This window comes from Thamnophis elegans, chromosome 7 (genome assembly GCF_009769535.1).
Source record: "Thamnophis elegans isolate rThaEle1 chromosome 7, rThaEle1.pri, whole genome shotgun sequence".
In the NCBI taxonomy this organism is placed as follows: Eukaryota; Metazoa; Chordata; class Lepidosauria; order Squamata; family Colubridae; genus Thamnophis; species Thamnophis elegans.
Genome location: NC_045547.1, coordinates 77,536,990 through 77,564,730, shown reverse-complemented (window position 1 = coordinate 77,564,730; position 27,741 = coordinate 77,536,990). Strand labels below are relative to the sequence as shown.

Sequence of the window (27,741 nt, the reverse complement as noted above, 5' to 3'; positions counted from 1 at the left end):
TAGAAAGTGGGGCAGGCCGAAGACCCAAAAGAAAAGAGGGCTGCAGGCCTGACAACAGGTGTTGATGGAATTGTAAACTAGGGAAGAACTACATTAGTATATTTTACGTATTTACTATACTAGTAAATATATACTAGTAAATATATACTATATATTTACTAGTTTAACCCACTGCATTTTTTAAAAACATTCCAAATTCAACTACTGTCCAAAAATCAAAGAGCAGATTTGTAGAGTACAGGAAGTCCTTGACTTACAATAGTTTGTTTAGTGACTGGTTGAAGTTACAACAGCACTGAAAAGAGGGATTTGCCACCGTTTTTCACACTTACGACCATTGTAGCATTCCCAAGACTTTGTGAATCAAATTCAGACGCCTGGCGACTGGCTCGTATTTATGACGGTTGCAGCGATTCAAGGGATCCCCTTTTGCCATCTTCTGACCAGCAACGTCAACGGAGAATCCAGTTTCACTTAACAACCGTGTTACTAACTCAACAACTGCGGCAAGAAAGGTCATAAAATGGGACACAGCTCACTTAAGCCTGGGGGTTGGGGACTCCTCTTATAGAGTACAGGTGGTCCTTGATTTATGACCACGATGGAGCTCAAAATTTCCACTGCTAAGCATACAGTTGTTAAGTGAGTTGTGCCTCGCTTTATGACCTTTTTGCCACAATTGATAACTGCAGTGAAGTGAATTTGGCTTCTCCCATCGATTTTGCTTGTTGGAAGCCGCCTGGGTAGGTTGCAAAGAGGGATCCAATGACCCGGGACAGTACAACTGTCACAAGTACATGCCAGTTTCCAACACTTGAATTGTGATCGCCCATGCCATTGCTGTAACGGTTGTAAGTGCGAAAAACGGTCATAAATCCCTTTTTTTCAGTCTCGTTGCAACTTCAAAGGGTCACTAAACCAACAGTTGTAAGTTGAGGACTGCCTGTTATCACTTTACACACACCAGATTCTGCCCTCCTAAATCGGCATGCCGGATTCTCACGTCCTTGCACTGCGAGTACAATTCACTTTCTTTCCATCCCACCTATAAAAACATGACGTAAAATGGCCCTGCTTGAAACAAGAACAGAGGAGCCAACGAGACACCAACGTTTCTTAATCAGCCCCAAAAGACAGATGTCGAAATAATATTAATCCTGGCTCAAAATCCAAATGAAAATGTGACTGAGGAGATCTGATCCTATGGCTCTCAAAATAACTTACAGCCCGTCACAGCTGTTCTGGAAGAAAATGTCCGTTTTGTTGACTTTCTCCCTTCTCCAAAACACAAAACACAGGGATAAGACAGAAGTGTCTTTGTGTGTGTGTGTGTGTGTGTGTGTGTGTGTTGTGTTTTTTCATACAACCAAATAAAGAATGCCTTTCTGTCAGAAAGTTCGAGCTGTCTTGTTTCTTGAAATAGACCGGGAAACTTACCGGAAGAAATTTAAGAGAGAAAGGGGGAAAGAAACAGAGAGGAGGGGAGAGGGAGAGGAAGAGAGAGAGGGGGGGAGAAGGGGAGAGGAGAGAAAGAGAAGAGGAAGAGAAGGGGGAGGGAGAGAGGAGAGGGAAAGGGAGGAGGGGAGAGGCGAGGAAGAGGGGGGAAGAGGGAGGGAAAGACAGGGAAGAGGACAGGAAGAGGGGGGAGACACAGAGAGATGGAGGGAGAGAGAGATGGGAGAGAAGAGGAAGAGGGAGGAAGGAGGGAGAGAGGAAAGGAGGAGATAGAAGAGGGGAGAGGAGAGGAAGAGAGGGAGAGACAGAGAGATAGAGGAAGGAGAGGAGGAAAGGAGGGGAGAGGGAAGGAAGAGGGGGAGAGAGAGAGGGAGGGAGGGAGAGAGAAAGAGATGGGAGAGAAGAGGAAGAGGGAGAAGGAGGGAGAGAGGAAAGGAGAAGACAGAAGAGGGGAGAGGAGAGGAAGAGAGGGAGAGACAGAGAGATAGAGGAAGGAGGAAGAAAGGAGGGGAGAGGGAAGGAAGAGGTGAGAGACAGAGGGGGGGGAGAATTAGGTTTAAAATCTTTTAGAACAAAAGATTCCCTTAGGCTCAGAAATGGGATACCGAAGAGGGAATTATATTGATTCCAGCCACAGAAGTAGAGATAATTTCTCTTTAGAGTGTTTCCGGAGACAAGCATACGAGAAGAATGTATTTCTGCACTTAACTTCCAGTTTGTTTCCAGAACGCAATTATTCCTCTAAAATATTTATAGATCGGATTGTTTTAAGTGCCCTCAAACCAGTGATGACCCCTAGCAATCCCATAAATAGACTTTCTCCATGGCAATCAGTTCCCTGGCTTGGTATTTCAACTTTTCCAAGCGTATATCCATCAGCTCTGGAAATCAGGAGTGTCAAACTGGATTTCTTCGAGGGCCGGATCAGTATTGTAGTTCTCTTCCGCAGGTCGGCCAGGGGGCGGGGACGGGGCACGGGGAGGAGGAGATGGGACGGATGCCTCCTGCAGCACTTTGCCAGCCAAAATGGGACATGGGGAAGGGGACATGAGCGCGGCTAATTTTTGACCTGGATGGCCTCTTGCAAAACTTTGCTGGCCAAAACGGGACATTGGGGGGGGGGGGGAGGGAGAAGAGGTGCATTACAACCAGGGATGAAATCCAGCAGGTTCTGGAGAACCGGTAGCGGAAATTTTGAGTAGTTCGGAGAACCAGCAAGTACCACCTCTGGCTGGCCCCAGAGCGGGGAGGGAATGGGGATTTTGCAGTATCCTTCCCCTGCCATGCCCACCAAGCCACACCCACAGAACCGGTAGTAAAAAAATTGGAATTTCACCACTGGTTACTACGGCACTAAAAAAAATTATGGCTTGTATCAGGGATGTCAAACTCGATTTCATTGAGGGCTGCAACAGGGTTCTGTTTGATCTTGGGGGGGGCGTGGCCAGGGTGGGTGTGGCCAGTTTGACTTCACTCATGTTGGGGACGCCTGTGGCATCCTGAGCACTCTGCCAGCGAAAACAGGCTCCCGATCTCCATTTTTGGCTGCCATGGCCTCCTGCAATCCTCTGCCACAAGGGAGCTCACAAGGGCCACGTGTGGCCCTCCCTGCTAGTTTTCACTAGCAGAGGCACCACAGGTCGGTCCTTTGCTGTTTATAGGGGGACACCACAGTCCAGATCTAAGCACCTTGTGGTCCAGATCTGGCTCCAGGCCCTTGAGTTTGACACCACTGGCCAGAGATGGGTTCCTACCAGTTCGCACCTATTCGGTAGAACCGGTTCGTCAAATCTACCGAACCGGTTAGAAGAGATTCCACCAGTGGACCCGGAAAGCAGGCCACACTTACAGAAGAGGTTCCAAAATTTTTTGAAACCCCCCACTCCCCCCCCCCACACAGAGAGACAGACAGACTGACACACACACACAGAGAGAGAGAGAGAGAGAGAGAGAGAGAGGGGGGGGGGGGAGAAATAAATAAAGAAAAAAAGAAAAAAGAAAGAAAAAGTCAGAGAGAGATGAAAGAAAGAAAAAGGAACAAAGAGACAAAAGGAAGGAAAGTGAGAGAGAGAGAGAAAGAAAGAAAGAAAGAAAGAAAGAAAGAAAGAAAGAAAGAAAGAAGAAAGAAAGAAAGAAAACACATGGCTGGCAAGCCACTCCCACCAGGTCACGTGGCTGGCAAGCCACTCCCACAAAGGAGGCCACACCCACAGAGTAGGTTCCAAAATTTTTTGAAACCCACCTCTGCCCCTGGTGTATATGAACAGAATGACCTTCCTAAGCCCCTACCGACAATATGAACTCCTACAAGTAGTTCTCAACTTAGAACCATTCGTTTAGGGAATAAAAAAAAATCACATAAAATAAAATAAAAACACCACCGAACTTTTGATTATTCAGACCAAACTCTTGTCTACGCCAACCAAGACTTCGGGTTGTTTCGTTGAGAGAATGTTTTTTTTTTCAGGGGAGATTCCAACCCACTGGAAAAATGTATGAGAAGTTCATTATACGGGCAACAATTCTTCTTGATTATCCAAAACATAGTTTAAGAGCGAGTTCATTAAAGAGGAAAAAATGCAGATTTCATCTAAATTATTCCGTTCTTGACCTTATTCAAGAAAAGATCCCACTGAAATCAAGCAAATGTTGAGGTTCAAACCGATGACGTGACTTGTAGCAAACTCCTCCGTATCTTACTCCTACCTCTCAATTCCCAATTCATTCATTCTCGTATTTTTTTCAAATCTAGTTGATAATATTTTACAAGAGAATAGAAGTTTTTGGCTGACCTTACCTGAGATCAACCAAAAATATATTTATTTTTTGTAAACAGAGGCATGGCTGGTTGACTAAATATGGAAGTCAGTTAATAATTTCGTTGCATTTAAGTACAATGACAATAAAGATTATACTTATAATTACCTGGGGAAGCCTTGCCAGGATACTTAACTTGAGCTTCATGTTCTGTTCGGTGTTGTCTGATTCTTAAAAATAAAACAAAAGATATGATAAAAGGACCCACTCAGCGTAAGTCTGCGTTCTACTGTTATCTTGCAAATATCAGACGTTTCGGAGGAAAGCATCAAAAAATAAGGATCGGGAAGTATCTAGTTTGCAGGCGCTAAGAAACCTTTTCTAAGTCTGGAAAGGTAAGTAGAACAGTGAGGGGGGGGAAACAGCTGTGCCGCGGGATTTAGATTAGCTAAAAGCAGGATTTCCTGCTTCCTAGGATATATAAATCAGCTGATCATCAAAACTTTTTTTTTGCTTTTTTTTAAACCCCAACTGGTAGTAAAAAAAAAAAATGCTACTTTTTTTAAAAAAAAGTTCCAACGATCAGCTGTGTGACAATCAGCCGTGTTGCACAATTTCTAGCGAATATAAATTGCATGGCACAGTTGATTGTTGCACAGCTGACTATCGGTTCGCCGGAACCAGAAGCATTACATATCCTAACAGCAGCTAGGATTGCATATTGCACAATGCTGGAAATACCCAGAAGCCCCTGCAGACAATATTAGAATAAAAAAAATTCTGGAATGTGCAGAGATGGATAAGTTGACCCTAAAAATCAAAGGAAAAGAAGATTCGGATTATTATAACGTGGGAACTATTCTACGGTTAAATGACAGATATTGAGGTTAGAGGAGTGGGTTTGTGTGAAATATGGACTACATGAGAAAGAAAAACCGAGACGTAAATATTTTGATGGTTGTACAATCGATGCTATAATGGAAGATAGGATAGGTTGTAATAATGATTAATATTATTGCATATTTGTTTATATATTATTGCATATTTGTTTATATATTATTGCATATTTGTTTATATATTTATATATATGTATGTATGTATGTATGTAGGTAAGTAGGTAGGTAGGTAGGTAGGTAGGTAGGTAGGTAGGTAGGTAGGTAGAGAGAGATTGAGAGAGAGAGAGAGAGAGATTGAGAGAGAGAGAGAGAGAGAGATTGAGAGAGAGAGAGAGAGAGAGAGAGAGAGAGAGGGAGAGGGAGAGAGACTTAGATAGTTTATATATATATTATATAGAGCCGAGGTGGCACAGTGGTTAGAGTGCAGTACTGCAGGCTACTTCAGCGGACTGCTAGCTGCAGTTTGGCAGTTCAAATCCCACCAGACTCAAGGTTGACTTAGCCTTCCATCCTTCTGAGGTGAGTAAAATGAGGACCCAGATTGTAGGGGGCAAGAGGCTAACTTTGTAAACCACTTACAGAGGGCTGTAAAAGCACTGTAAAGGGGTATATAAGTCTAAGTCCTTCCTTTCCTCCTCCCAGTGGTTAGAATGCAGTATTGCAGGCTACCTCTGCCCACTGCCAGGAGTTTGATCCTAACAGGCTCAAGGTTGAGTCAGCCTTCCGTCCTTCCAAGGTGAGTAATATGAGGACCCAGATTGTAGGGGGCAAGAGGCTGACTCTGTAAACCACTTAGAGAGGGCTGTAAAAGCACTGTGAAGGGGTATATAAGTCTAAGTCCTTCCTTCCTTCCTCCTTTCCTTCCCTCCCTCCCAGTGGTTAGAATGCAGTATTGCAGGCTAACTCTGCCCACTGCCAGGAGTTCGATCCTAACAGGCTCAAGGTTGACTCAGCCTTCCGTCCTTCCAAGAGAGGTAAAACGAGGATCCAGATTGTGAAAGCACTGTGAAGCGGTATATCAGTCTAAGTGCCATTGCTATGATGACTGTGATGATGTTTGTGTGTTAACACCTTGGACACCTAGAGAACACATTGCTCAACATAGAAATGGAGTGTATGATAGAAAACAATACACAAACATTTAACAAAAAAAGTGTCAAAAATGCTATGTTACAAGTATGAAAAGGCACAGAAATGCAAACGAAATATGTTTTTTTTCAAGTTTGCATCTGCCTCGCTGATTCACTGATGCTTGCAACACCGAGTAAGCATTGCGGCTGTGACTCACAGCAAGTTCCCAGTACGTTCCATCAATTTAAAATCACAGGCTGCATTATCGGGTTATTCCCTGTTCCGCCGGCTTTTTTTCCTGTCTCAAAAGGACTGCTGAAAACGAGAGGTCGTCGCTAAATGCCCAAAGTTGGTGACTTTTAAGACTTGTGGACTTCAACTCTGTCGGTGTGTGTGAGTTCATGACTTGGCAGAGGCATGGTAACAAGGTCAGCCAATGAATAGGCCTAGCAACGAAGTCAGCCAATGAGGGCTGTTTGGAAACTGAAACAGTATTTGCTGGAGACAGCTAGGAGCCTGGGTGTGGCTTAGCTTAACTTCTTTACTAAAACTCTGAGTCTGAGCTCTCAATCTAGTCTGCTGCTCTGAACTGAAACTGTTCTCTCCTCCGCTTGTGTTTGCTTGTATTTGCTACCAGGTTTTGGTATTGTATATTTACTTCATGTGTTATATTATATATAAAGAGAAGTTAATGAATCCTGCTGGATCAGTTACCCGTGTGTGCTTTCTGGATGTGATTGCTGCTCCAAACTCTGACAAACTCCCCAGAATGGAGACTTTCTTAAAGAATGTAAGATTCTTAAGAGGCACCTGTTATCCTACACGCAAGCTACGTGTAATAGTAGCCACTATTCGTGTAAGCAATAGTCATAGCCCTTAAGACTTATAGACAGCTATGAGCTGTTTATAACTGTCAGCCTGTTGTCTCCAACAATCTGGGTCCTCATTTTACCGACCTCGGAAGGATGGAAAGCCAAGTTGACCTTGAACTGGTCAGGATCGAACTCCTGGCAGTGGGCAGAGTTTGCTTGACACCATGGCGCAGACGACAATCTGTACGAACAGTCCTTGACTTAACAGCCATTCATTCAGCAACCACTCCAATTAGAAAAGCACTAAATGAAAAGACCCTCGACTTAAGTTATGGCCGTCGTACCACATAATACATAATTTTGTATTGAATTATTTCTTTATTTTGCCATGTTCATGTAGTGTAGATTGGAGGGGTCAACCAGTGGTGGGATTCACATTTTGTTACCACCAGTTTGCTGTGCATGCGCCCAGCCTCTCTTCGCGCACCCACATTCCGCACGTGCGCCCAGCCTCAAAAACGTGCCTAAATAGGACAGCATAGAGTTGGGGCGGGTGGGCAGGCCCACTCACGATTTCCGCTACCAGTTCAAATGAACCACTCCGTACCGGCTGAATACCACCTCTGGCGGCAAGCGGTACGGAACGAAATTTCCATTTTAATGTATGCTGATTAGTGTACAGTCAAAGTGACAATGAAGTTATTATTCTATTCCTATTCTTCTCTACTCTACTCTGAGGCTAGCAATCCTGCTTGGATTTCAGCACAGCCCATTTCAGGGGGCACCAGGGAATTCTGGGAATTGAAGTCCACGGGCCTTAAAAGTTGCCATGGTGTTGGGGGACAGCTGCTCTAATCTGCAGACGGAGTATTACCTTTCCAAAGATTCAGGACGTACTTTTCTGTTAGATGCAGAACTCCGTGGTCAATGTACTGCAGGACCGTGTGCAAAGGGAAGCATCTCATCCCCACTTCCAGGTGCCGAGTGTGGAATCCTGTATTAAGGAAGACACAAAGGAAGCTATAAGGCAAGGTGGCCAGACATCCCGCTTTTGGCGGGACAGGCCCGATTTTTAACAATTTTCCCGCGTTCCGCAGCGTTTTGAAAAAGTCCCGATTTTTGGAAAGAATGCAACGACAAGTTAGAGAACGGCGGGAGAATGGGAAGGGAATATACGGTTTTCGGCGGCCATGTGGCTATTTTTTTTAATGTATTATATTTGTAAATTGTACTTATGTTGAAATTAAAAAATATATATTACAATACTATTTTTGCGTTCTATGAAAATTTTTGTTGCTCCATATAGACCAATTTTTTAATCAAGAACAACCCCCCCCCCTCCGGTCAATGGTGTCCCGCTTTACCAATGTTAAAATCTGGTCACCATACTATAAGGGGAAGGGCAACTTCCCCGGGGAACCGCGGAACGAAGCACACGAGAAACGGCGTTGAGAGAGTCTCGTGTCAATTGTATTTATCTGAACACATGTCTGAGAGGATGGGTGAGAGGAGGTAGGGCAGTGCGGGGTATGTGTGTGTTTGCATGCACTTGCATGGGGGGGGTGTGCATGTGTAAGGGGAGGGGCATACATGGAGGAGGGGTTTACGCATGCATTGCATTATGGGTCTGGGCTGCTGTGCATGCACATCGGTGGTGGGATTCAGCCAGTTCGCACCTATTCAGGAGAACTGGTTGGTAACTTTCTAAGTAGTTCGGAGAACCGGTTGTTGGAAGAAATCTCCTTTTGTTTTTCCCCACTTTCCAGGGCTAATCCTGTAAGGAAGGCAGGAAGGAAACATTCTGGTGTTGTTTCTAGCCTAATCTTTATTACCCTGCTTACAGAAACTGCCTCTCCGGTTAACCCTTATTGCCATTGTAACAACTAAGGCGAAGCGCCCATCAACCTGAGTGACCTTGAGTTGGCCACGCCCACCCAGTCACCTGACCACCGAGCCCCACCTACCCAGATAGTCATTAGGGCAGAGAACCGGTTGTTAAATTATTTGAATCCCACCACTGGTGCACGTGCTTTCAACACGCGACGACAGGCAAGGTTAGCCATCCCTGTTCCACACAATATTCTTTCTCCCACAGCAATAAAAATAAAAAAAATAAAGCAATTTTTTAAAAAAATCCCAATTCAACAATTATGAACTAACGCTCTGTAACGATTTCCATTTCCAAAACTTGTTCCTCCATAAAAATCTGTCCTCTAGGGGACATTAACATTTTCATCTGTGTCCTCGGACTTATCAAAAAAAAAAAAAGCTCCCATCTCTTAGGAAATAGATATTAAAAAAAACCCATGACGGCTTGAGAGAAGGCAGCCTCGAGCGTCTTACCCTCACAACTCACAATGGTTTCACAATGGACAACAAACCCCATTAGCCACGTTTTCCGGTGAGACCCCGTCTTCGTCAGATTAAAAATAAAAACAAGTCAAATGGGGTTTGAGGGACAACGATAACCTTTTCGCTGTTTTGGAAAAAAAAATACGTAGCAATTATCTTGGTATGAAGACGTTGATCAAGTTTCTTCTCGGAACTCCTTGTTCTCTTTCGCGATGCTTGGAAGGAATTCTCCAAAGCACCAAAGGGCAGGACAAGAAGAAACGGGGTGGAAGAGAAGACCAACCTGGGACTAAGGAGACATTTCCTGACAGTGAGGACAATTAACTAACAGAAACAGCTTTGTCTTCTGCATGGCATGACAAAACCGCGCTCGACTAAAGCGCGCCCGATTAAACCGCGTCGCTGACGTCATCAACAGGGCGACAACAGCGAGCGCGGAGAAAGAAGGGCGCTTTAAATAGCGCTTTGAAAGCAAGCAGATTCAAGTTAAGGTAAGGGTTAGGGTTAGGGTTAGGTTTAGGTTTAGGTTAAGGGTTAGGTTTAGGGTTAGGTTTAGGATTAGGATTAGGTTTAGGGGGGTTAGGTTTAGGTTTAGGGGTTAATTTTAGGTTTAGCGTTTACAGCGTGCTTTTTTCTCCGCGCTGTTGTCACGCTGTGATGACATCAGCTACGCGGTTTCGTCGAGCGCCCTTTAGTCGAACGCGGTTTTGTGGTGGAACCTGTCTTCTGCAGTGGTGGCTGCTCCATCACGGGAGGTTTTGAAGAAGGGACTGGACAGCCATTTCACCAGAATGATATATAATGTCGTTGCAATGTGTGCGATACCCCCCCACCTCCCCCTTGCAGCTTCCTGGTTGTTTTCTTGCAGACGTTTCATTACCAAAGTAGGTAACATCGTCAGTGCTAGAAGGGAGTAGGGTTTGTGGAAAGGAGGAGGAGGGGGGAGGAAGAGAAGGAGGAGGAGGAGGAGAAGGAGGACGACTGTGGAGTCCTTCATGCTCTATGACCTTGGTTGCTTTCTTGCAGACGTTTCATTACCAAACTAGGTAACATCGTCACTGCTAGAAGGGAGTAGGGTTTGTGGAAAGGAGGAAGAAGGGGAGGAAGAGGAGGAAGAAGAGGAGAAGAAGGAGGACGACTGTGGAGTCCTTCACAACTCTATGAGCCTGGTTGTTTTCTTGCAGACGTTTCATTACCAAACTAGGTAACATCATCAGTGCTAGAAGGGAGAAGGGCTTGTGGAAAGGAGGAGGAGGGGGGAGGAAGAGAAGGAGGAGGAGGAGGAGAAGGAGGAGGACGACTGTGGAGTCCTTCATGCTCTATGAGCTTGGTTGCTTTCTTGCAGACGTTTCATTACCAAACTAGGTAACATCATCAGTGTTAGAAGGGAGTAGGGTTTGTGGAAAGGAGGAGGAGGAAGAGGAGGAGGAGGAGGAGCAGCAGTGTTAGAAGGGAGTAGGGTTTATGGAAAGGAGGGGGGAAGAGGAGGAAGAAGAGGAGGAGGAGGAGGAGGAGGAGGAAGAAGAGGAGGAGGAGGAAGAAGAGGAGGAGGAAGAGGAAGAGGAGGAGGAGGAGAAGAAGGAGGACGACTGTGGAGTCCTTCATGCTCTATGAGCCTGGTTGCTTTCTTGCAGACGTTTCATTACCAAACTAGGTAACGTCATCAGTTAGAAGGGAGTAGGCTTTGTAGAAAGGAGGAGGAAGAGGACGACTGTGGGGTCCTTGGTGCTCTCAAAGGTTGGTTGCTTTCTTGCAGACGTTTCATTATCCAAACTAGATAACAATGCTAGTTAGCACTGAGGATGTTACCTAGTTTGGGTCATGGAATGCCTGCAAGAAAGCAACCAACCTCTGAAGGCACCAAGAACTTGTCATAAAAATAGAAGACATAACTTTGGAGTGGCATATGGTTACACATGGTGGCTAGTCGAGGCTGATTGAAGCTGGACCTCTGCAGCTGGAGGACTCACCTGGGGGCAGAGGCAGACACATCCCGCTGGCTGCCTGCAGAATCCGACACATGATATGGAACACGATGACCTCGTTTGCTTTCTCTGGTTGCCTGCTGTACAAAATAATAGTGGTAGTAGTAATAATACGTGAATTGCAAATGTTGCACAGCGGCAGACAGCGAAACAGTCCTGCCCCTTACAATGGGGGGTTATCCTGCTTCATGAATCATATTCGCCTTGAAGTTCTTTGGCAGAGGGAGGGAGGGGAACGAGTGCAGAGCAGGAGACACGGGGAGTCACACAGTCAGCCAGATGTTCAAACTTCCAGTGTTGGAGCATTCACAACTTCTGGAGACAGGTTGCTCCACTGATTAATTGTTCTAACTGTCAGGAAATCTCTCCTTAGCTCTAAGTTGCTTCTCTCCTTGATTAGCAGTTAGACTTATATACCGCTTCATAGGGCTTTCAGCCCTCTCTAAGCGGTTTACAGAGCCAGTATATTGCCCCCAACAATCCAGGTCCTCATTTTACCCACCTCGGAAGGATGGAAGGCCGAGTCAACCTTGAGCTGGTGAGATTTGAACAGCCGAACTGCAGAACTGCAGTCAGCTGAAGTAGCCTGCAGTGCTGCACTCTAAACCACTGCGCCACCTCGGCTCTTCGGCTCTTCCACCAATTAGTTTCCACCGTTGCTTCTCGTTCTACACTCAGGTGCTCTGGAGAATAGTTTGATTCCCTCTTCTTTGTGGAATCCCCTGAGATATTGGAAGACTGCTATCATGTCTCCCCTAGTCCTTCATTTCATCAAAGTAGACCTACCCAGTTCCTGCAACCGTTCTTCATATGTTTTAGCCTCCAGTCCCCTAATCATCTTTGTGGCTCTTCTCTGCACTCTTTCTAGAGTCTCAAAAGTGCTGATTATGTATGGAAATTAACTGCTTACCACGAGAAGGACAAGGAACTAGGACTGCATTTCCTCTGAACATTCTCCATCATCCGACAGATTAGGTCCAGCTGCAAATACAAGAGAAAAAAGAGAAGTTTGCCAGGGATGTCATATTGATTTCATTGAGGTTCACATCGGGGTTGTGTTTGACCTCAGAGTGTGTGTGTGTTTGTGTGTTTGTGTGTGTGTGTGTGTGTGTGTTGGCCACTTGACTCTATTCGTGTTGGGGGCACCTGTGGTGGCCAAGTGCTAAGGCAGGACTTTCCTTAGATGCTCCCTCACTTTCATTTTAATCTCCTTCCTTCCTTCCTTCCTTCCTTCCTTCCTTCCTTCCTTCCTTCCTTCCTTCCTTCCTTCCTTCCTTCCTTCCTTCTCTTCTTTATCCTCCCCTCTTCATTCTCCTTTCTTCTTCCTTCCCCTCTTTCCTCATTTTTCCTTCCTTGCTCTCTTCCCTTCTTTTTGGTTCTCTTTCCTCTTTCCCTTTTTCCTTTCCTCTCCCTTCTTGGTTGCTCAAATGCAAAAGGGAAAACATTTCTCCCTTTGTTTTGTTTTTAATTTGTTTTGAGAGCCCTCTGTCAGCAAAAACAGATCGGGGTGGGGGGCACACAGCCCTTCAGAAACCAAAAAGCTAGATGACCTTCTGGAAAAATTCTATAGATGGCTTTCCAGGAAAAAAAAAGCTAGATGGCATTCCGGGGGAAAAAGCTAGATGGTTTTCAAAAAAAAAACCCACTAGATGGCTTTCTGGAGAAAAAAACAAGCTAGATGGCTTTCTGGAAAACTGCTAAATGGCTTCCTGGGGAAAAAGCTAGATGGCTTTCTGGAGAAACACTAGATGGCTTTCTGGAAAACTGCTAAAGGCTTCCTGGGGAAAAAGCTAGATGGCTTTCTGGAGAAACACTAGATGGCTTTCTGGAAAACTGCTAAATGGCTTCCTGGGGAAAAAGCTAGATGGCTTTCTGGAGAAACACTAGATGGCTTTCTGGAAAACTGCTAAATGGCTTCCGGGGGAAAAAGCTAGATGGCTTTCTGGAGAAACACTAGATGGCTTTCTTGAAAACTGCTAAATGGCTTCCGGGGGAAAAAGCTAGATGGCTTTCTGGAGAAACACTAGATGGCTTTCTGGAAAACTGCTAAATGGCTTCCTGGGGAAAAAGCTAGATGGCTTTCTGGAGAAACACTAGATGGCTTTCTGGAAAACTGCTAAATGGCTTCCGGGGGAAAAAGCTAGATGGCTTTCTGGAGAAACACTAGATGGCTTTCTTGAAAACTGCTAAATGGCTTCCGGGGGAAAAAGCTAGATGGCTTTCTGGAGAAACGCTAGATGGCTTTCTGGAAAACTGCTAGATGGCTTCCCGGGGGGGGGGGGGGGGAGGTTAGATAGCTTTCTGGGGAAACACTAGATGGCTTTCTGAGGGGAAAAAAGCTAGATGGCTTTCTAGAAAACTGCTAAATGATGTTCTGGAAAACTACTAGATGACTTTCCTGGAAAAACTGCTAGGTGGCTTTCTGGAAAACCTCTAGATGCCTTTGCTGGAAAAAAAGCTAGATGGCTTTCTTGAAAAAAGCTAGATGGCTTTCTTGAAAAAAGCTAGATGGCTTTCTTGAAAAACGTGAGATGCTTTCTAGAGAAATGCTAAATGGCTTTCTGGAGGGGGGAAGCTAGATGACTTTCTGGAAAACTTCTAGATGACTTCCCAGGAAAAACTGCTGAGTGTTTTTTTCTTTTGGAAAACTGCTAATGACTTTCTGGAAAAAGAAATGCTAGGTAGCTTTCTGGAAAAAAAAAGTTAGATGGTTTTCCAAAAAGACACTAGATGGCTTTCTGGAAAACCACTAGATGCCTTTGCTGAAAAAAGCTAGCTGGAAAACAGCTAGATGGCTTTCTGGGGGAAAATGCTAGATGGCTTTCCAGAAAACCACTAACTGGCTTTCCAGAAAAAAATCACGACTAGAAGATTTTGCAGAAAAACACCAGATGTCTATTCAGGAAATGAAACATCAAAAGTGTTTTCTTTGGAAATCATTAATAGTTGTCTTTCAACTTTGTTTAGCTCCTGTGAAAATCTAAATACACAAGCATTTTTTGAGAGCTAAACAGAGGTAAGCAATTTGCAACCTCTTTCTTTCTTTCTTTCTTTCTTTCTTTCTTTTCTTTCTTTGCAGCAAACACACAGCCTATTTTCCTATCATTTTGAGAAGTGGAAATTGATGAAAACTATAATATAAGCCAAGTATGAGCACATTACAGATAAAGGCAAAAACGATTTAACAAAACCGCAGCTTCTTATGAGATATAGCCACACCTACTTCGATTCCTCAACCCTCCCCCTTCCCAGAAGATTGACCAAATTCGATACAAGATTTCCCCCCAAAAAATAATAATATTTTTTTTAAAAGAAACCTACCAGTTTTGAAACATAATCCACAGCTATCTGATCAATCTTTTTTTGGCCAACGTACCGCAGGGGTCTTAGGAGATGCTCTTTCAGTTGTGCCACCATCTGTAAAAAAAATATGTACCCATAAAGGAGAATATACGTCTCTTGGAGTTGAAATGTGGGGTCCTTGATGCGCTCTGTTTTCTTGCTAGCTCTGATGTTGTTACCTAGTATGGTAAGGAAACGTCTGCAAGAAAACAACCAAGCTCAGAGAACACCAAGGGCCCCTTCGTAAAAATATGTGAACAACTAATATTAAAATATTCTGATTTATCATACATTGCAGAAAATAAACGTTAACTCTCGTGCGTAATCTTAGGACCGCAAGCAAAGAGCCACAGAATCATATGACTTCTGCTATCAAGAAGTAATCTTGTGAGTTGGAAACCGTAAGCCAATCTGTTGCGGGCGGCCAGTGCCCTGCAGAACTGGCAGCAGATTCGGACAGTGAGGAGGTTGGGGAGGAAGATGGGCCAGTCCTGGAGTCTGGGGAAGGCTCTGATGAGGGCTCTGCGTCGGAGGCAGAGAGGGGGCCAAGGCCGTCTGGCAGTGCTCAGCTGCCTTCGGAGTCAGACAGCAGCGAGGCAGAAGAACAGCTGGAGCCTGTTCCCAGTGTGCGCATGCGTAGAACTGCCAGAAAGCAAGAACTAAAAAAAGCGAATGAGGAGTGGGCTTTTGCGGGAAACGATTCGTTCATTCAGTTGTGTCGAGAGAGGAAAGTTCTGTTTGTAACTGTAAGAGACTCTGTGCCAAGTTTGGCCTTGCCCTGCGCTTGGAAACTAGCTATTTGGCAGCTTGCCGAGCAAGATAAGGTTCGTGTTGATAAATATTCCTCTGAATATTCCTCTTGGCTAAACCTTGCGGACTATGAATGAAAGGAATTCACAGTCGTGGAAATAAAAGGGGTTTGCCGGGACCAAGACTCCGCTTGTTAAGGAAGCCTGGCTCCGAACACAACCGAGGAATTTTCTGCACAACAAAAAGTGTGCGTAAATCACAATATCTGTTCCAGAGAGCAAAAGGCTGGAACTTCAGTTGCTAAAGATGTCTCAGATAGCAAGGGGATGATTCAGTGGTCTGTTCTGACCTGGGTTTCCCCAGCAGCACGAAGCCGAGTCCTCGTCCCGATAAACCCCTTTTATTTAGCTTACAGTGAATTCCTCTCCAGCAAAGTCTTTCCTCTCCCGCAGTCTTTCAAGATGGTTCACAATTACCGGCCTTTATCAGGCTTGGAGAGTGGCCAGGCCCATATCTTTCAGACACCGCAATACTTGGCAAGAATGCAGGAATGAACTAATGGTCTCCTGCAAACTCCACTCCCCTTTCGCTCCTCTTTTATTCCCTCTGGGAGGGGCCATTCACCATCCACCTGTGGCCTTACTCCCAAGTTGACCCCTGTTCCTTAGTTGTTCCCTTCGTCTGGCCACTCTGCACATGCGCACACTGGGAACAGGCTCCAGCTGTTCATCTGCCTCACCGCTGTCCGAAGGCAGCTGATGACTGTTGGATGGCCCTGGCCCCCTCTCTGCCTCCGACACAGAGCCCTCCTCAGAGCCTTCCCCAGACTCCAGGACTGGCCCATCTTCCTCCCCAACCTCCTCACTGTCCGAATCCGCTGCCAGCTCTGCTGGCGGGCCACAACAACTCTGTCTTCTCTCTCTGGTTACAAGGAAAGATCTTCTAAACATAACTGAAACTCTGAGGCAAATTATAGAATTGGTTGCGGAACTGAAATATAAGAATATGTTGGCCAGTTTGGTCCAGTGGTGGAAGCACCTGGCTGGAAACCAGGAGACTGGGAGTTCTAGTCCCACCTTAGGCATGAAAGTTGCTTGGCTGATTTGGGGGGCCCCTCAGCTCAATTCACCTCACAGGGTTGTTGTTGTGAGGAAGAGGAGGAAGGAATATTAGGTACATTTGTCGCCTTGAGTTATTTATACCATAAACAATAATGAAGGTGGGATAAATAATCTTATTTATGATGGTAAAGAGAATAAGAGAGGCGGCTTTGATAGAAATATGCACGAACTGTTACCTAAGCAAATGGGTGAGAAGACTTAGGAGACAAGGTAATATTTGGAAGTGGTTCAGTCAAATATCTTCCTGATTCACTGGGAACAACTGTTCATCGGCCTCACTGATGTCTGACTCTGAAGGCAGCTGATAACTGTCAGATGGCCCTGGCCCCCTCTCTGCCTCCGACACAGAGCCCTCATCAGAGCCTTCCCCAGACTCCAGGACTGGCCCATGTCCCTCTCCAACCTCCTCACTGTCCTTCACTTGGCGGGGGGGGGCACAACATGATGTTTCTGCTAGCTCAGGGGTGGGTTTCAACCAGTTTGCGGCGGTCCCTGCGAACCAGTTGGTCGGCGAACCCGGAAGTAAGTAACTTCCGGGAACGGCGAAGGGCTCGCCCGCCCGCGGTCTTTACCCAGTTTTGACGAGTTCTGCGCTTCCACGCATGCGCAGGACGCATACAGCGCCTGCGTGATCCTCCAGGAGCAGCTGGAGCGTCGTGCAGACGCTAGTACGCATGCGTGCACCGCGCTCGTGCACGAGGACGCCGCCGGCCCCGTTCCAACCGAACCGGTTGAAACGGGGCGAGAAACCCACCCCTGTGCTAGCTGATCATTAAAAACAACCTATTTAGTGGGTTCTTTTTCAGCCATCCTTGTCAACCCAGTTAGGAGACGGTTAAAACTGCCCTAATGTTAAAAAACGGCGAGAACTAGCCAGCTTTCACTGAACTTGAAAAATGCAGTTGGTTCCAGTTAATACTTGGAATAGAGACGCGGAGAATTCTCGATCTGTTAAAATAGAAAGCCAAAAAAAAAAAAAGAAATCTATCTTGGCAGGAGGATGTGAGGCAAGCTACTTCCACCCCGTGGCCAAGAAGACTCACACGGACACGTTCATGAAATCATCAAAAGTCGAACTCGCTGACCAAAACGTCATCTTTTAAATGTGCCAAGTAGGCAATTTTTTTCCGCCTGAAAATGTTTGGTGGATGTTTCTGTGAAGCTGTTTTGCCAATGAAGGGAAACGGTAGCTGATCAAGGAAAAACAGAATAATAGGGTTGGAAGGGGCCTTGGAGGTCTTCTAGTCTGACCCCCTGTTCAAGCGGGAGACCCTATGCCATTTCAGACAAATGATTGTCAAGTCTCTTCTTAAAAACTCCCAGTGTTGGGGCATTCACAACTTCTGGAGTCAAGTTGTTCCACTGGTTAATTGTTCGAACTGTCAGGAAATTTCTCCTTGGTTCTAGGCTGCTTCTCTCCTTGATTAGTTTCCACCCATTGCTTCTTGTCCTACCCACAGGTGCTTTGGAGAATAGGTTGACCCCTTCTTCTTTGGGGCAGCCCCTCAAATAGACATAGGCAATTCCTCAACTGTTCTTCCTATGTTTTAGCCTCTAGTCCCCTAATCCTCTTTGTTGCTCTTCTATGTCTACTGTATATTTTCTGTATATTTCCCTTATACAATTAAATGTTTTCTGCGTTCAAGGTACCTACCAATCCTGTTAACAAGCTTTGCTGGTAATCTTCATCTTGAAAAAGAGGAGCTATTCTTTCTTCTGAAAGTAAGAGAGGGAGGGAGGGAGGGGGAGAGAGATGGTATAGGAGGGGAAGGGGGAGAGAGAAGGAGGGGGAGAGAAGGAGAGGGAGGGAAGGAGGGGGAGAAAGAAAGGAAGGGGAGGGGGAAGGGAGAAGAGGGAGAGGGGGGAAAGAGAGGGAATGGGGAGAGAGGGAGGGAGAGAAAGATAGCAAGAGGGGAGAGAGGGAAGAAGGGGGAGAGAGAAAGAGGAAGGGAGAGAGAAAAAGGGAGAGGAGGGAGAGGAGGAGGGAAGAGAGGGAATGAAGGAGAAAGAGAGGGAAGGAGAGAAAGAGGGGAGAGAGGGAGAAGGAGGGAAGGAGGGGGAGAGTGAGAGGAAAGGGGAAGGAGGGAGAAAAAGGGAGAACAGAGAGGGGGGAGAGGGAGGGAAGGGGAGAGAGAGGGAAGGAGGGAGAAAAAGAGGGCAAGAGGGGAGAGAGAGGGAGAGGGAAGGGGAGAGAGAGGGGGAGAGAGACAACAGCTAGTTTAGAGGACAAATACTACAATTTCAATATTGTTTTGCCAACAGCAGCCCACACAATCCTTGCTTAACAATGTCAACTGGGATTGCCGTTGCTAAGCGACACCACCCTGGGATGTCCCATTTTACAACCGTGTCATTTAATGATGGCCATTCCGAAATTCCAAATTGCCATCATTACCCAAGGACTACCTGTAATTTGTTTTAAATATTTCCACCAGATAATAGAAGCACCATAAACGCAACATCCTGGGGGCGCGGTGGTTGGAAATGCAGTTAGTATTGCCGGCTGACTCTGTCAACTGTCAATAGTTCAATCCTGACCGGCTCAAGGTTGACTCAGCCTTCCATCCTTCCGAGGTGGGTCAAATGAGGATCCAGATTGTTGGAGGCAAGAGGCTGACTCTGTAAACCGCTTAGAGAAGGCTATAAAGCACTGTGAAGTGATATATAAATTTAAGTTCTATTGCCCTTCCTTCCTTCCTTCCTTCCTTCCTTCCTTCCTTCTTCCTTCCTCCCTCCCTCCCTCCCTCCCTCCCTTTCTTATTCTCGTTCCTAGTGGCTCAATGGTTAGAATGCTCTATCGCAGACTAACTCTGCCCACTGCCAGGAGTTCGATCCTGATCGGTTCAAGGTTGACTCAGCCTTCCGTCCTTCCAAGGTGGGTAAAATGAGGACTCAGATTGTTGGGGGCAAGAGGCTGACTCTGTAAACCGCTTAGAGAGGGCTGTAAAGCACTTTAAAGCGGTATTTAAGTCTAAGTGCTATTTTATTGCTATTTTTTAAAAAAATAACTATTACACATACACATAGATACATATGCAGACATAGGCACCTATTTATAAATGTGTCTATGCCTTTTTCATTACGTTAATGTAACATAATGTCTCTGACTTTGGTGTTATAGCCAAACATTATGTCATAATTGTAATTTTTGTCTATTTACACTTCTCTTTTTTTATTAATTTTTATTTTAAACACATAAGCACATCAACAGAAACAAACACATAACTTAAAAACAACATAGGAATAAGTTCCATCGTATATCATACGATATATTTTGCAGAGTGTTTTCCCTTCTATACATTTCTATCTTGCGTTCATAATCTCCTTATTCGTTATCCATTTTTATATACAATTCTTTATTTATTTATTTATTTATTTATTTATTTATTTATTTATTTATTTATTTATTTATTTATTTATTTATACTTAGCTACTTATGACCAAGTATTATTTACCTATATTGTGCTTTATATTTTTACTGTCATTTATTCTCTTACATACAGTTCTAGGTATACATTCACATAGTTATTCTTTTTCTTTGCCATTCTTATATTATTATTATTCCATTTGAAAGGTTATAAGGTATAATTTGGAATGCGTTGTTTACCATCCTTTGCACCTGCTATGACACCACCTTATTTTCTTTCTTTTCTTTTCTCCCTCCCTTCCTTCTCTCCTTCCTTCCTTCCTCCTCCCCTTCCCCTTCTTCCTTCCCTTCCTTCTCCCCTACTCCTACCCTCTTTCTTCTCCTTCCTACCCACTCTCCTTCTCTTTTTCTCTCTTCCACTTCTCAAAGCGGTAGAAATGATAGGAATTATATAACAGCACTTAGGAAAAAAAAAAACTAAGAATTTGCCCGTAGGCTGTGCTCGTGTATTTATCAACGTATAAGGCAATGTGTATAAACATTTAACTTCCTGAAAATCAGCATCTTGGTGTTCTCAACATGCGCCACTGCCAATCTCCAAGACCCGTAAATAAACCACAGTTTATCTATATAAGCCACCAGCAACCACAGGAAGCAGCTTCTCCACCGGCGTATACAAAACAATATGGTTAGTCAAGATACGTTCAGCTGCTATCCTACACAATGCAAGAAAAGACCGACCATATTCAAGAAACTTTTCTTCCCTCACCACAAGTCAAGGAACAACAAAGTCCCAGAATTTGTGGAATGATAGGAATGTCCTTTCCCTTTTTTTTTTTGAAGTTGACATTTATAGGTTACAGATGGCACAAACTCTCAGAAGAAAACAAACAAAGGATGCTTCCCTAGAAAAACATCTACTCTTATCGGAAGAGAGATCTAAGTGAGCAAAAGACTTCACTGCCTTAAACACAAAGACTGCCGCATTCCGGGTTTCACCTCCCCGAATTTACAGGTTAAACTAGACGCGCTAATTTACGGACTTAGAAGCGTGATGGCGAACCTGTGGCAGGCAGAGCACTGCGTGTGGGCACACGTGCCGCCGCGTAGTGCTCTTCATGCACGCCAGCCGGCTGGTCTTCACAGACTGAAAACTCCCCCCCAAAATGGTGGTTTTCCAGGGGCCTTTTTCAGTTTGGTTTTGAGGCCGTTTTTGGCTCTAAAATGGCCTAGAAATGGCCCTAAAACAGCGCAAAACCTGCCTGAGAAACAGCCAAAAACTGGCCTGAAACACAGTCCAAAAATACCCCCCAAAACAGGCCAAAACCTGCCTGAGGAACACCTCAAAACTGGCCTGAAAAACAGCCCAAAAATGCCCCCCAAAACAGCCAAAAACTGGGTTGAAAAACGGCTCAAAAATGCCCCCCAAAACAGCCCAAAACCTGCCTGAGGAACACCCAAAAATTGGCCTGAAAAACAGGCTCAAAATGCCCCCAAAACAGCCCAAAACCTGACTGAGAAACAGCCAAAAGCTTGCCTGAAAAATGGTCGAAAAATGCCCCCCAAAACAGCCCAAAACCTGCCTGGGAAACAGCCAAAAACTGGCCTGAAAAACGCCCCCAAAATGGCCTGAAAATGACCCCAAAAATGCCCCCAAAACAAGCTTGCATGCACCGGCCAGCTGGTCTTCGAGTTTCCGGCACTCCAATGCAGGCACATGCACGCAGGTTCCAGTTTGGGCATGGTGCCAAAAAGGCCATCACTGACTTAGAATAACAAGAGTTGGAAGGGGCCTTGTAGGTCATCTACAGTCTCAACATCTGTTTTACAGTGTGATGACCAAATCTGGATGCGGTGTTTTAGGTGTGGTCTTACTTATACTTTATAGCAGGAGTGTCAAAATCGAAGCCCGGGGGCCACATCTGGCCCACGGGGTCCTTAGATCTGTCTACGGGGCTGACCTGGAAACAGCAAAGGACCGGCCCGCGGTGGCTCTGCCAGCCAAAATGGAGCCCCATTTTGGCTGGCAGAGGGTCCAGGCCGAAAACGGAGCAGGCAAGGGCCGCAGGCAGCTCTCCCGTGCTCCGTTTTTGAGGGTTGCAAGAAGCGTCGCAGCCAAAACCGGAGCTCAGGAGCCCGTTTTCGCTAGCAGAGTACTCGGGCTACCACAGGAGCCCCCAACATGAGTGATGTCGAGCTGGCCACGCCCACCCTGGCCCCATGAGGTGAAACACAACACCGATGCGGCCCTCAATGAAAGTTTGACACCCCTGCTTTATAGAGTGATATTAGTACCTCATGTGATAAGTAAGTATAATCTTTATTGTCATTGTACTTGAATACAACGAAATTGGTTATGATCTTGATTGAATCCCTCTGTTGGCTTTTTTGGCTGCCGCTACCCACTGCTGGCTCATATTTAATTGGTTCTCCACTAAGACTCCGTCTCACGATTATTCCTATTAAGCCTGGTTTCTCCCCATCTATAGGGGTCCTTTTGGTTTTTCTTGCCTAAGTGTAAGGCTTTACTTTTCTCTACACTGAAGTTGTCTTTGAGTTGAGACTTATGTCAACGACACACATCACCAGATTTACTTAAGTTGATGAATCCTGTAGGGTTCACATTATGATCAAGGTAGGAAAATGCAACAGAGAGGGGGAATCTAATCAGTCCAAGAATTAGATGTTCTGTAGCAGGTTCTTCTTGGACTAGATGAAGTCAAGGCTGTATCTTCCTCCTGGCCAAAATAACGTGGCCCAAATTTCACCCATTCAACCCTTAAATCCCGCTTCCTCTACTAGTCCTGCCAGTGTGGAGAAGGACGGGATTCCTTCATCCCACGATGCTGAGGGAAGATATCTACAACCAGATATCTTATAGATTTCTGGAGAAAAGGAGATAAGAAATCTATGGACCTCCAGATCCCGTTACTAAGTTACAAACTTAGCCGAGGTGGCTAAAATATCGGCATATCTCAAAGACCATTCAAATGAGAGATATAAACGAGACTGGAAAAAATGGATTGACTATATACAAAACAAATACGGGACTAAGAAATTCCAGATAAACTATGCTTAAGATCAGGAATGATTTAAACTGTTCAAAGTTAGCGTAGCAAGAAGAAGCTAAGATCAATGTAGAGATGTTATTAACCTCTTTTTTTTCTATTTCTTTTTTTTCAATATATTTTAGACTGTGTTTGTTAAAAATCTATACCGTGTATGGGCTCTGGGAAGTCGGGTGGGGGGAGGGAGGTGGGGTGTTGGGGGGGAGGGTGGGGGGAGGGGGGATATATACCATGTGTTAGATTTCAATGTAATGCGACTTCACATGTATACTGTTTCTCTTTAATTTCTCTGTAAAAATAGGACAAGTTGAGTACATTGACATATAGTAGAAATACACGGAAGGGAGGAGGAGTGGGATAGAAGGAAGATGGGTAGAGAGGGCGGGAGAGAGAGGATGGGAGGGAGGGTGAGAAGGAAGGGAGGGAGTGGACTGGGAGAGAGGAGTGGTAGAGGGGGAGGGGAAGTAGGGTAGAGGGGGATGATGGAGGGAAGATAGAAAGTTGGAGGGGGGCGGAAGAAAGAGGTGTATGGAGAGTGGAAGAGGTATATTGGGTTTCCATTTTTGGGGGTATTGTTGACAAGAGGAATTGCTGTGATTATTGTTTAATGTTGTATGGCCCCGGCTATGCACAGTATATATGTGAGTGTATGAAAATGAAAATAAAAACATTTTAACCAGATCCCGTGAAGCAATGGCTCTCATAATGAAGGATGATGCTACTTAAAGCCTTTTGAGATTTAAATAAAACCCACCACTCATCTTACCTGTTTCCCACGTATGTAAACTGGAAAGCACCCTAGAAGAAAAGAAGGAATGTTTCTTAATAGCTTCAGTGGAGGGTGACTTTAAAAAGCCAACACATCCAAGAACTATACGTACTTATCGGTTTGTATAATAAAACCCAATGAAAATGAAAATAGGACCAGGAAGAATTAGTGGGGAAGATATTATCAGGCATAGTGTACCTGGAACAGATATCCATATTCTTCATGAATGTGGCTGAGAATATGGTTATGCTATGAATTATTATCATTCGGAGGAGGAGGAGGAGGAGGGAAAGGAGGAGGAGGAGGAGGAGGAGGAGGAGGAGGAGGAAGAGGAGGAGGAGGAGGAAGAGGAGGAGAAGGAGAAGGAAGGAGAATTTGAGGAGGAGGAGGAGAAGATGAAGAAGAAAAAGAAGAGGAAGGAGGATGAGAATTTGAGGAGGAGGAGAAGAAGATGAAGAAGAAGAAAAAGAAGAAGAGGAAGGAGGATGAGAATTTGAGGAGGAGGAGAGGAAAAGAAGAAGAAAAAGGGAGGAGGAGGAGAATTTGAGGAGGAGAAGAGGAAGAGGAAGAAGAAAAAGAAGAGGAAGGAGGAGGAGGAGAAGGGAGAATTGGAGGAGGAGGAGGAGGTGGTGGTGGTGGTGGTGGTGGAGGAGGAGGAGGAGGGGAAGAAGAATCATCAGGTAGACCAGAATGGTAAAGGGTCTCTTGCTCGATCAGAGGGTCGGACTAGAAGACCTCCAAAGTCCCTTCCAACTCTCTTATTCTGTATTCTGTTTTCAATCAACTGGAATGGCGCGTCTACTTCTTTCTCATCAGACTATACTGATGCTATCCATTTCTAACTTTAAAAAAAAAACCCTTGTACACTGAAATCCAGGTGTTTCTTCAGAATAAGCCCTTTTTTTCGTTTGCCCTTGTTTAAGTCTCCTTCCTGACTCTCCCTCGATGAAAACAGAAACAAACCCACAAAAAAGACACATGTTTTAAGAGCGTCATCTACACCAGTGGTCCCCAACCTTTTTATCGCCGCGGACCAGTCAGCCTTTGATAATTTTACCGTGGCCCGCTGAGCGCGCGCAGGGGTGGGGGGGCGTTGTTCGCGACGACACATTGATTGTTTATATATCAGATTGTTTTGATTAAACAACTTTTATTTTATTGTATTTAAACATGCCTTACAAAATAAATACAATTACATAAATATAAAGTGCTTTAATATGCCCCCCCCCCACCCGGACAGACTTATGTTCCTCAAAGACCATCCTGAACCCTCAACCCGGACCAACCTTTCTGCCCGCCCTCCCCCTCCCCACCACATTCGGCGGGCAAAGAACAGAGCGCGCGCGCGCGAATGCCGTGGAGAGAGAGAAAATAAATATATATATAAATATATAACTGTTTGGGAGTAAAAGCGGGGAGGCGCACCCGGCGGGGGGGGGGGAGGAGGAGGAAGGAGGGTGGGAAGGAAGCTGGCAAGCGAAGAACAGAAAGTAATTAGCAAGGATTAAAACGACCTGCCGGAAAAAGGAGAGGGGGAAAAAAAAACACCAGATCTGACGGCTAGTGCAGCCTCCACCGGAGGGGCTGCAGAAACACACACCGCCAGTCCTGTCCTTCCTTTCCAACCAGTCTCTCTCCGCGCGCATACACACACACACACACACCACACAAACACACACCCGCCGGCAGATATGCACGCACACACACTTTTTTTTTTTTTTTGCAATTGGCAGAACTACGGTTTTCTTTCTTTAAAAAAAAATAATTAAATGGAGGTGGGGTGTGTGTGGAGAGAAAGGGAGAGAAGCGGACACATAAAACCGAGCTGCACTCGCGAACCACAGCATGCATCTGGATGACAGGGAGAAAGCAGGAAAAGCCGAGGAGAGAGCTTTAGGAGCTTTAGCGGAACAAACGGTGGTGGTGGAGGAGGAGGAAGAGGGTGGCGATGATGATTGGGGGAGGTTTGAAAAAGCAGATCCAAGCGCAAAAGTTACTGAGTCATTTCAGCGGCGGCCGGAACAGTTTTCTTGACTCCCTCCCTCTCTCCCTCTCTCTCTCCCTCTCTCACTCTCTCTTTCCCTGGCGATGGATCGGTGCGGGAGGGGGGGGAGAGAGAAGGGAGGAGACGGCGAGGGAGGGAGGGAGAGAGAGCCGAGGGTGGGACCAAAGGGGGGGGAGAGAAATGCATTTAAGAGGAGCGGATTTAAAAGAGCGATCATGGCCCCCGGCCGCTGCGCGGCCCGGTGCCAGGTATTCCACGGCCCGGCACCGGTCCGCGGACCGGGGGTTGGGGACCACTGCTCCAGAGTGTTCAAGAGGCCTCAGGAGGCTTCCTTGAAGGCTATGGAGGACGAAAAATGGCCCTATGGACAAACCGGAGTCACTTCCGGGTTGCTTGTACGGTCGTTTTTTGCCCTCCGGAGTCTTCTGTGAAGCCTCCTGAAGGCCCCTGAAGGCTCCGGAAGGCTAAAACTGGCCCTATGAGCAAACCGGAAGTCTGTTCCCGAAATTCCGGGTTGCCCGTAGGGCCGGTTTTTCGCGCTCCGGAGGCTTCAGGGAAACTCTAATACTCGCTGAATAATACCTCCGATGTGAATGAGCACTTAATCAAATAACCAGTTGAAGTGATCGGTAGAGAATAAGAACGGAGGATGGGAAAAGTCAGGATGAAAAACAGATCAGATCCAAAAGAGGAGAGGCGCATCAAACTCCACTGACAGCCCCTTGAGGCAGCTGATTGATGGACGTTGGAAGATGCTGAGGAATGAAATTTTCTGAATCCCTCCCAAGAGAATATTGTGGTGCATTGGGGATGCCATGTCATAATGGAGTTTTGAGAACCGTGGACAACGGATCCATTTAAGGCAGTGATGGCGGACCTTTTTTGGCTCGCGTGCCAAAAGCGGGGGGAGCGCAGGGGGGTCATATGCAGGCGTGCCACACCCATAATGCAATGCACAACCCCCAGCGCACATGCGACCGCCATTTTTTGCATGCTTTTTTCGCCCTCTCCAGGCTCCAGAGGCTTTATAGGAGCCTGGGGAGGGCGAAAACAGCCTCCCCCCCCACCCGAGGCCCTCCGGAGCTTCCCTGAAGCCTCCAGAACGCAAAAAAACGGCCCTACGGGCAAACAGGAAGTTAAGGAACGGACTTCCGGCTTGCTTGTAGGGCCGGTTTAAGCCTTCCGGAGGCTTCCCTGAAGGCTCCTGAGGATGAAAAACGACCCCACGAGCAAACCGGAAGTCACAGCGAAAAATGGCCTTCAAAAAAGCTGACAGGGCAATGCCTTGCGTGCCCTGACAAATGGCTCCATCTGCCACTTGTGGCACGCGTGCCATGGGTTCGCCATCCCGGATTTAAGGGCATTTAGGTTTTATAATGGCAAATATTTTCCCTTTAATGAATGCCAGAAAGAGAATGGACTCACTTTTTTGTGTTTTCAAATATACTTTTGAGGTAAGATGTTCTCGCCGCTGTCTTCTGAAAGAAATTGTGAACAAGGTCACGCAAAATAGTCAATTTATTCACTCAATCTTCTTTTATTTTTTATTGCCACGTTTCCCCAAAAATAAGACAGGGTCTTATTTTCTTTTGACCCTCAAAATAAGTACTTGGCCTTATTTTTGGGGAGGTCTTATTATTTTTGAGGTGCAGGAGGCGGCGAGCGTGGTCACCTCATGGCTGCTGCTGTGTTGCAATATTTTTGGGGAGGGCTTATTTTGGGGGGAGGGCTTATTTTGGGGGGAGGGCTTATTTTAGCACATGCGCTCAAAAGCCCAATTGGGTTTATTATCTGGGGAGGTCTTATTTTGGGGGATACAGTGTGTGTGTGTATTATATTTATTATCTATCTATCTATCTATCTATCTATCTATCTATCTATCTATCTATCTATCTATCTATCTATAGATATAGATACATATATATAGTTGTGTTGTATTTGTGCCGATAAATAAATAAAGGGAGACTAGTATAGATCTATTTCAAGCTATT

At 45.6% G+C, this 27,741-nt stretch overlaps 1 protein-coding gene across 7 annotated transcripts in view; it reads right to left on the bottom strand.

The window, feature by feature from the left end:
- The window catches only part of LOC116511304 (gamma-secretase-activating protein-like), a 75,365-nt gene that overhangs the window by 4,553 nt on the left and 43,071 nt on the right, over positions 1 to 27,741 (bottom strand). The window contains exons 21-28 of one of the 7 annotated variants that reach the window (XM_032221201.1): positions 27,176 to 27,228; positions 23,743 to 23,774; positions 18,196 to 18,257; positions 14,650 to 14,745; positions 12,239 to 12,309; positions 11,314 to 11,408; positions 7,889 to 7,985; positions 4,381 to 4,442 (exon numbers count right to left, since the gene is read on the bottom strand). In XM_032221201.1, the coding sequence (XP_032077092.1) occupies positions 4,381 to 4,442; positions 7,889 to 7,985; positions 11,314 to 11,408; positions 12,239 to 12,309; positions 14,650 to 14,745; positions 18,196 to 18,257; positions 23,743 to 23,774; positions 27,176 to 27,228 (568 nt within the window). Of the gene's footprint in view, positions 1 to 4,380; positions 4,443 to 7,865; positions 7,986 to 11,313; positions 11,409 to 12,238; positions 12,310 to 14,649; positions 14,746 to 18,195; positions 18,258 to 23,742; positions 23,775 to 27,175; positions 27,229 to 27,741 lie in introns of those variants that run through there. The other 6 variants (XM_032221198.1, XM_032221199.1, XM_032221200.1 and 3 more) reach the window with 6 other exon arrangements.